Source organism: Marmota flaviventris, chromosome 18 (genome assembly GCF_047511675.1).
Source record: "Marmota flaviventris isolate mMarFla1 chromosome 18, mMarFla1.hap1, whole genome shotgun sequence".
Lineage (NCBI taxonomy): Eukaryota > Metazoa > Chordata > Mammalia > Rodentia > Sciuridae > Marmota > Marmota flaviventris.
The window spans coordinates 9,446,117-9,455,070 of record NC_092515.1 but is presented as its reverse complement, the minus strand read 5'-3'; the positions used below and the strand labels follow the sequence as shown (position 1 = coordinate 9,455,070).

At 55.5% G+C, this 8,954-nt stretch overlaps 1 protein-coding gene across 1 annotated transcript; it reads left to right on the top strand.

Annotated features, from left to right (window-relative positions):
* Positions 1-236: 236 nt before the first annotated feature.
* Calm3 (calmodulin 3) lies at positions 237-8,223 on the top strand. The gene is made up of 6 exons (XM_027945797.2): positions 237-373; positions 4,651-4,681; positions 7,182-7,325; positions 7,492-7,598; positions 7,822-7,957; positions 8,046-8,223. Exons 1-6 carry the CDS (start codon positions 371-373, stop codon positions 8,072-8,074), a joined length of 450 nt encoding a protein of 149 aa, XP_027801598.1. The 5' UTR covers positions 237-370; the 3' UTR covers positions 8,075-8,223.
* Positions 8,224-8,954: the final 731 nt, after the last annotated feature.

Below are 8,954 nucleotides of genomic sequence, written 5' to 3'. Positions count from 1 at the left end.
CAGGGGGCGGGGCTTGAAGTAACAGAAAGTAGTTCTGCGGCGGGGGCGCGCGCGCGCGCTCAGCGTCAAATCCAAGCCCTATTCAGGATTGGGACCAGCGATCCGTGGGCTCATCTGTGCGGAGCAGAGCGCGGAGGGATCCGTGGGAGCCGCAGTGCGGCGACGCGCGGGGAGCGCGGGGCGGGGCCGGGCGAGGCGGGGAGCGCGCGGCGGCCGTTGAGAGACCGTTGGGGCGGGCGGCGGCGGCGGCGGCGCGCGCTGCGGGCAGTGAGTGTGGAGGCGCGGACGCGCGGCGGAGCTCGAGCTGCTGCAGCTGCTGCCGCCGCCGGAGGAACCTTGATCCCAGCGTTCCGGACACCCGGGCTTCGCCATGGTGAGTGAGGCTGAGGGGCCGCCGAGGTTGAGGGCGCGGCGGGGCAGACCCCTGAGAGGGCGAGTGAACCCGGAGCGGGGGCATCCGGGCCCCGGAGGGGGCCTCTGGGCCACCCTCTCGGGGGCATTTGAACCCAGAGCCGAACGTTTGAATCCCAGAAGGGGGCTTTGGGGCTTTCAATAGCGACTTTAGTACCAGATGTGTTGAGATCCCCAAATGGGCATCTGAGCCTCAGAGGGAGCATTTGGACCCAGGATGGAGCATCTGGACCCCGAAAGGAGTTTTGGATCCAAGATGGGGCATTTGGTCTCAGAATTGGGGTGTATGAACCCCCAGGAGGAGGAAATAAGAAACGCTTGCCAAGGAGGGGGGCTATTGGGGCCCTGATGAAAGCTTTGGGTCCTAAGAGGATGCAGGGAAGAGGGAATGGAGGTGGCCAGGCTGCTGGGCTGCACCTAGAGGATGGCCGTGGGTAGCTGGACCTGGTGGGAGGGGTGGCCACTGGGCTTCTAGGGATCAGAGGTGGGGGTGACTTCTGCACATTAGACCCCTGGGGGGAGGGGTCTCCAAGGACCAGCATTGCAGAGGAGGAGGAGGGAGAGGTGCAAGCTAAGTGAGGAAGAACTGGGGGGTGGGTGGCATTGGAGATTAAAAGATGCTTTTGAAGCCTGTGGGGACTGGGAAGGATCTGGTGGTGGAGGGGGGTTAAAGGGGGATGCCAGTATTGGGGAAACCCGGGGCCCCTGTGGTTGCTTTGGAGGGTACCTGGAGAAGATTATTAGATAACTAGTGGGTTAAGACTGTTGAACTAGGAAGAGAGATTTGGAGGGGGAGGGGGACTGTTGTATTTGGGTCCATGAAAAGATGGGTTTCCAAGGTGAAGGATGGGAGAGGACTTTGGCTAGGGTGGTGGGAGATGATGAGGCTGAAGGGGAACTGGGGGAGGGGGTTGAAGGAGACAATGAATGGCAACCAAGGTGGGCCTAGGTTTGGAGGTGGGTGTGGGTAGCTCCCTGCCAATCTCCAGGGAAAGGCCCAGACCAGGACTGTCCAGTCCAGGTGGGGAGTGGGCTGTGGAGGCTGGAGGGAATGGCTATGCAGTCCCCTTTCTGGGGAAGAATGGGACTGGATGAAAGGCACCAGGGTAGTGGGAGCAGGTGGGTGGAGTTGTTCAGGCCCCTATTGCGCACTGAAGCTGCATGAAATGGGGGTGGGGATCAAAGTTTGGGGGTGCAGCAAATGAACCAGTTTGTTTTAAGCCTAGAAGCCTTACCCCCCTCACTGACCCTTTCAGGCCAAGAACGCTGCCTTTTCCGAACAGGGTGCTGGCCACGCACTCTTCTGCATCTTCTCACTGGTGCCAAATGACAGTGCAGTACAGTACAGCGTGGCGTCAGTGACAATTGGATGCCTATTCCTGTGCCCTCAGGGTGGGGGCTGCAGAGCTGGACCTCCAGCAGACCCTTTCATCAGCTTGAGGGCCACTTGTTCCTTTCAGGGTCCTCACTGTGCTGCTGTCGGTTCGCACAGCTAAGGCTTTGGGAGAAACCAGCAGACTAGTTCTTCCCTACTCCCTGCCACCCACAACACCCACAGCCCGCACCCCCCCCCCCCCAGTCGCAGCCTGGGAACCGTGTGCAGCCATCCTCCCTGGCAAGGCTGGGAGAACAGGCAGCCACTGCCGTGTATCAGATCTCATACTTGCTGACACAGACCTGATGGCTCCTCTTGCCGCTGCCCCATTTTCCCCCAGCAGAACCTTGCTCAAGGGACCCTGCAGCTCTAGCAGGTGCCAGCAGGCCCCCCACCTCCAAAGGAGGGCCCAAGCTTTGGCCCTGACCAGTTTCTCTTTCCATTTGTAATCAGCAAGGTAAGGGTGGGACAAGTCACTGTTAACTGGCCTTGGACTTTGGCCTGAGCTCTATAGCTCCTCCTTGGCCGGGTGAGGGGCCCTGGCCTTGGTTTCTGATCTCATCTAACACTGTTCTCTGGCAGTGGCTGGGGGCTGGGACAAGGCTGAGCTGCTTTGCCCTCCCCCACCCCAAGTTTTATTTTCATGTCCAGCCTGAGATGAGGGATAAGGAAGCAGGAGACCAGCTGTATTATTTTGGAGACACTTTTTTGTGAAAGCTTACAGTCTTCTGGTCCAGAAAGGGAAGAAGCCCCGGGTCAGTGATCTCTTCTCAGGTGACCAGTTTTCTGGACAGCAAAGGTTGAGCACAGTCTGTAGCTGGGAGCTCTCCTTGACCAAACAGGGGAGAGGGCTCCTAACCTGAAGGAAGAATGTGTGACAGACCTCCATGAAGAGCCACGCCTATTTTGCAGCAACCTGGAACAACAGGATGTCAGTGCCTCATCTGACTCTTCCAGCTGTTTGGTGGGGAATAGCAGACCCGGTCCTTCAGAGCCGCTCTTGGGCTTTCTGCAACCTGTCTCATCTCCTTACAGTGCTGCCCAGAGGTGGAGGGAGCTGGGCTTCTCACAGAGTGGGGCTGTGCAGTGGGTGGGAAGGTCCCTGACTGGGCTCACTTTTTCCATTCTAGGCCAGGGGAAGAGAATGAAAAGCAGATGGAATGGCAGCTTCTCTCTGTTCTTCCTCTCCCCCCTCCCCCAGTATTGCCTGGCCTGGTAACCAGAAGCCCATCCCATCTTCTCACTCCCCCCCACACTCCCTGCCCACCCCCACCACCAGCAGCTTCCTCAGGTGTCAGGACCCAGGGGATGGGCCCTGGGCTTCTTTGCCTGTAAGAGCCAGGGCAGCAGATGAGCAGGGGGCTGGTGGGCCTAAGGCTGTTGGGTTGGTATTAAGGAGCCCACAACCCTGAGTCTTTTCTGACAGCCGTGCAGAAGAATCTCCATTTGGCCTTCTAATCTTCCCTTAGACTTTGGACTTTTCCAGAATGTGCATGTGTGGTGTTTTTCCTTCTGTACCTTCCTTCTTCCCTATTTCTCAGCCATCTCCCTTCTGTCATCCTCACTTTGATTTCCCCTCCCATTCTGACTATTTGGAGCTTGGTCTTGAGTTCCTCTAACCTTAGAGTAAACAACGTGTATTTAATACATTTGTGTGTGTGTGTGTGTGTGTGTACATGTTTACGTGTGTGTATATTTTTTAAAAGACTAGGATGACCGTCCATGAAGGCAGGGGTCTGTTCCTGGCCTCTGATGGAAGCTCTGGAACCTCTATGTGGAATAATGCAAATACACACAATAGTTTACTTCACTTTTTAGAGCTTTCAAACTCAAGGCTAGAGTCCTGTTGTAGACTTGGAGCCCTTTCCCCTAATTGGGAAAGTAAGGGAAAAAAGGGAAACAGTCATGTGGACCTGCAGCAGTCCAGCGATGGTGGGGCCTTCTAGGCAACATTTACAAAAAGCAGGAAAAATTTGTCTTCTAGCTGCCTATGGCTAGATACTGAGATACAGCCTTCATCTCTCTCCCTCCCCCAGGCCCTCTATACCCGGATTCCCAGCACACCAGTACAAGAAGAACTGTGCCCTGTGTCTTCCTGACCCCATTCTCAAGCCCCTCTTGCAGCAAGAGCTGCCTGCTGTGATTGGCCAGGTCCCAGAGTGGCCCAGGCTGGAACGGGTTAAAAACTGCAGCACTTAAGCAAGACTTCAGTCCTTTGCTGCTGTCGCTGCTGCCTGCTGCAGTCCCTTACCGGACATTTGTCCCTTCTGCCCCAAAGAAACAGAACCGAGTGGTGCCCTGCACCTACCCTGTGCTCAGGGGGGTGAAGCAGCCACCTTCAGCCTGACCAGGGTTGCTTCAGGCACCAGAGTAACTCAAAGGAACCAGTTAAGAAAATTTTTGCTTCTTGAGTCCACCTGCCTGATCCTAGCACTTCCAAATAGGTGACACAGAAACTAGCTAAGATAGCCTCAGACATCTTTCCTCTGCCCTATCTGAGGACTGGCCTGTTTCAGTTTAGAGCCTTCTAGAGCTGCTTGATTAGCCTCTAGGGCAGCCACTCCCTTCACACAGCCTCTGGGGCTCAGAAGCAAGTGAACCTGAGCCATGCCATGCCAGTGTGGCTGATTCCAGGCTTGAGCAGGCATTTCTCCCTACCCATGGGAGCTTAATCGGGCCCTGCACCAGGCAATGTGGGTTTCCAGACCACCCTAGTACCCAGCTTATGAATCTCTAGACTTTATCCCAGGCCCAGTTCTGCCTGTGATTTGCATACACCTCACTTGCCCAGTAGGAGTGACAGAGGGGCCTGGCTGAGTGGGGCTGCCTGGTCCAGTGACTGACTTTCCTTCCTGCTTTTCCAGGCTGACCAGCTAACTGAGGAGCAGATCGCAGGTGAGTCTCTTAACCCTCTTCCCCTTTGTGTTTCCTCGGGAAAGCTTCTGTATCCCCTGTCAAATTCTACCTCTGCTAGGACTGACATCTGATAGATGATAGATGAACATGTGCCCTCATTCTATGCCTTGTGCTGGAATATTGATAAGCGTACCTAAGAGCATACCTAGCACCCCATATGCCAATGCCATGTCCCAAGACACATCTTCCCCAGGCAGCAAAGACCATGCTTCTCCTGGGTGCTGATTATTTGGGGCTTTGACATCAGTGGCTACAGATGAGTCTCACTCTCTTCCAGCTCCAGCCAGGTGAGCTTACAAGGTGAGCTCCTTGCTGGGCTTGGTGGTACACTCCTGTAATCCCACTGGTTTGGGAGCCTGAGGCAAGAGGATCGTGAGTTCAAAGCCAGCCTCAGCAACTTAGCAAGGCCCTAAGAAATCCAGTGAGATCCTGTCTCTAAATAAAACACAAAAAAGGGCTGGAAGGGCTGGGGATGTGGCTCAGTGGTTGAGTCCCCCGAGTTTAATCCCTGGTACCAAAAAAAAAAGAAGGTGAGCTTGCTTCCCTGTGGGTTGTGGAGCTCCTGTCCCACTTTGGGAGCTGCCCAAGAGATGGCTCGTCACGCCCACCTCTGTGCTTTCCTGGCTTTGCACTTCCTTTTGCACATGCTTGCACTTTTTCCTCTGCCAGAAATGCTTCTCTTCCTATGCATGAGCAGCTCTTCCTCCTTCTGGTTTCATCTCACACGTCGCCTTGGAAAGGCCTTCCCTGACCTGACTCTCGTAGGCATGCTCCTTCTACTCTGTACACATCACTCTCTTTATGTCCCCCTTGTCCTTTCTTGCTATCTGCAGTTATTTTATCATGTCCGTACCCAGTGTATCTTCTGTCACTGGAAGTGAACTCCTTATGTTCAAGACTTAAGTCTTATTGGTCTCTGCCATATCCTCAGAGCCTGGAATATAGTAGGTGCTCTGTAAATTCTTGCTAGCTAAACAAACAATCACATGTCTCCCAGTAAGCCAAAAGATATTCCTGGAGCCCATCTAATTCATTTTTATAGTCCCCCCTCAAAAAAAAAAAAAAAAAAAGGTCATCTATAGGAACTATTATGTGATTATTTTTTCCCCATCCTCTGGCTGAGCTGCCTGTGGATCTTAGAGACCAATTCTTGGTTTTTCCCCAGCCATGGGCTGGCACAAGTAGAAGAGAAGTTTCAGAGAACTGGCCCTGCCCTACCCACACCGTAGCTTTGCTGTCAGGATCAGCTGAGCCTCTGAAGCAAGAAGAGGCAGGAATGGACATCCCTCTCTCCTTTTCTGCTGCCCCCAACACACAGTCACACTTTCAGCTTTGTAACTTTGGCCCTAGGCATTTGGAGACCCCCGGAGAAAAGCCAGAGAACTGCTTTGCTGTTTACTGATCCCAAGCCCAGGGGGCCACATGACCCAGTCCCTGCTGCCCGACTCCCAGCAGCAAGTCCTTGGCACAGGGAAATGATAGCATCCCCTAGGAGCTTTGAACCATTTCCCCAGGGCCCAGAAGCTGGAGGTCACAGCTGCCCAGGGGTGGGTGTGCCGCCCACCCCACCTGCCACCCACAGTCCAACCTTCTACTCTCCTGCAACACAATCACACACTCCTCTCTTTACCCTTTCCCCATTAACACACTGTCCACCACCTCACCCCAGCCCACACCCTCTGGGAATAGGCTGCCAGGCATCTGTTCTCTGAGGGTTTGGGGTAGGAGAGCACCAGGTGCCAAAATGGGCCCAGTGGGAGGGCAGAGCCACGTGCTTCCCTCCCTGCTCAGCAAACAGCATCTCCCCACTCCTGATGCGTCCCCAGCTGTGGCCTTCCCACTCAGCACCACTCACTGCTCATCCTCCTAGCTTGGCAGCCGTCCCCTCAACTCCCATCCCCTCCACCCCACGCACCGTCCGTCAGCCATGCTCTGTTGCGGACCACCCCCACGCATCACTACCCCCACAGGCTCAGCTCCTCCTCTGGAAGTGGGCAGCACCCACAGCAAAGAAGGGCTAGCAGTGCCTGTCAGGAGGAATCAGTGCCTGCATTTCCTCTTCAGGCTAGCCAAAGGCATTCCAGCCTCCCCTCCCATCCCCTCCCCTCCGGTTGACCTTGGCTAGCATACTTCAGATGAATTCTCTTGGCTCTCATCCACTCTGACTTTGGTCCATTTCATCATCATTTGAGAGTGAGGCCAAAGCCAGGGACCAAAAAGAAATGGAAAATTCTGTAAGGATAGCTGTCAGCTCGTGGTCCCTGGTATCCTCACAGAGCTCGAATGGCTGAAGACTTCTGCTGCAGAGTTTCCATAACCGTCCAATGAAGGAAACAAGGGCCTGGCCCTGAGGACGGAGGCTGGCACGAACTTACAGTCTGGCTCAGTTTCTGTAGGTGGGGCCAGCTCCCTTGGCCTTCCTCAAGGGAGGGAGTCCCTGTGGCCTCTTGACCACAGCTCATTCCCTTTCTTCCCCCAGAGTTCAAGGAGGCCTTCTCCCTCTTCGACAAGGATGGAGATGGCACTATTACCACCAAGGAGTTGGGGACAGTGATGAGATCCCTGGGACAGAACCCCACTGAAGCAGAACTGCAAGACATGATCAATGAGGTGGACGCAGACGGTGAGGCCCTAGGGAGTGGGTGGACAGCCCCACTCCAGGTCACCCCTGCTGACCACAGGAAACCTTCCTTAGGGCAATGGATGGACCAATAGCTCTTCCACCAGGGCTCTAGTGTCACCTAGGGCCAAGGTCAAGGGCATAATCCCCTCTCTTCTCTGCCTTCCAGGAAACGGGACCATTGACTTCCCGGAGTTTCTGACCATGATGGCCAGAAAAATGAAGGACACAGACAGTGAGGAGGAGATCCGAGAGGCATTCCGCGTCTTTGACAAGGTGAGCAGTGCCTTCCCAGGGCAGTTCTGAGACCAGTTCCAGCCTTCCAGTGGTCAGAGCAAAACCAGAGCTACCAAGCCACCACTCCCAGGGAACCTGGGTCCCAGCACCGGCCCCCTGCCACCACCACCTGCTCTGCACTCTCAGATAGCCCCCTTCACTCTGCCTGCTGCCACTCTCCTACCAAGGAAGCCAAGTGAAAGCCTTTGTCCCCAACCCCCAGGATGGGAATGGCTACATCAGTGCCGCAGAGCTGCGTCACGTAATGACGAACCTGGGGGAGAAGCTGACCGATGAGGAAGTGGATGAGATGATCAGAGAGGCTGACATTGACGGAGATGGCCAGGTCAATTATGAAGGTGAGCCAGTCCAGCCTGTGTACCTTGTGCCAGGGAGGGCCGCTCAGGCTCAGCCCTGCTCACCGGACTTCTCCCTTTCTGTCCGCAGAGTTTGTACAGATGATGACTGCAAAGTGAAGGCCGCGGGCAGCTGGCGATGCCCGTTCTCCTGATCTCTCTTCTCGCGCGCGCTCTTCTCTCTTCAACACTCCCCTGCGTACCCCGGTTCTAGCAAACACCAATTGATTGACTGAGAATCTGATAAAGCAACAAAAGATTTGTCCCACGCTGCATGACTGCTCTTTCTCCCTCCTCCCGGTCCCTCCCTCCATGTCCCTCATGGCTTCCTTCTGCCCTCCCCATTCCATTCACACCTTCCAGGCCTGATGCATTCATAAGATGAACCCACGCCCCTTGAGGGAGCCTGTGCCCTCCTCCTCCAGCCCGGGTGGCTCTCCTCTGTTGCCGTTTGTTTCCTTTTGTTTGTCCTCTTATTTTGGGTGCTGGGGTGGCTGTCAGCCCTGTCCCAGACCTGCTGGGGGGGCGGTGAGGCCCTCACCCAGGCAGAAGAGCATGCCCTTTGCCATTGCATGCAACCAACCCTGTGGTTCCGTGTGTAAATCCCAGCAGCCTGTGGGGCAGGGATGCCAGGAGAGGTGTTCTAGGACTGAGGGGGGATCCAGGAACTGTGGCGTTGACTGGATGTGGCCCAGGAGTGGGGCAGGGGCAAGGAGGCCTTGGAAGCTGGCGTGCTTATACCCGAGGGGGCCCACTTGGAGGGGATAGACCGTGGACAGCACTCAGGTCCTGCTGGCTGCTGTTCCAAAACCATCTGATTGGCTTTCTGGGGTTGGCCTGGGTAGGGGACTGTTCATTTGGCCACTCTGCAGATCACATGTGCCCGTGTCCCCCCAGTGATCTCGAGCTGTTCTGTAAATACCTGGTGCTAACATCCCATGCCGCTCCCCCTGTGGCGCACCCACCCTGAGGGCCTGTCTAGGAATGGATGTGGGGATGG

What these genes read in the sequence shown, in the direction of transcription:
- Calm3 (XM_027945797.2), top strand. An exon ending in AACTGAGGAGCAGATCGCAG is followed by an intron (nt 4,682 to 7,181) that starts GTGAGTCTCTTA and finishes TTCTTCCCCCAG; the next exon opens with AGTTCAAGGAGGCCTTCTCC. An exon ending in CATTCCGCGTCTTTGACAAG is followed by an intron (nt 7,599 to 7,821) that starts GTGAGCAGTGCC and finishes CCCAACCCCCAG; the next exon opens with GATGGGAATGGCTACATCAG.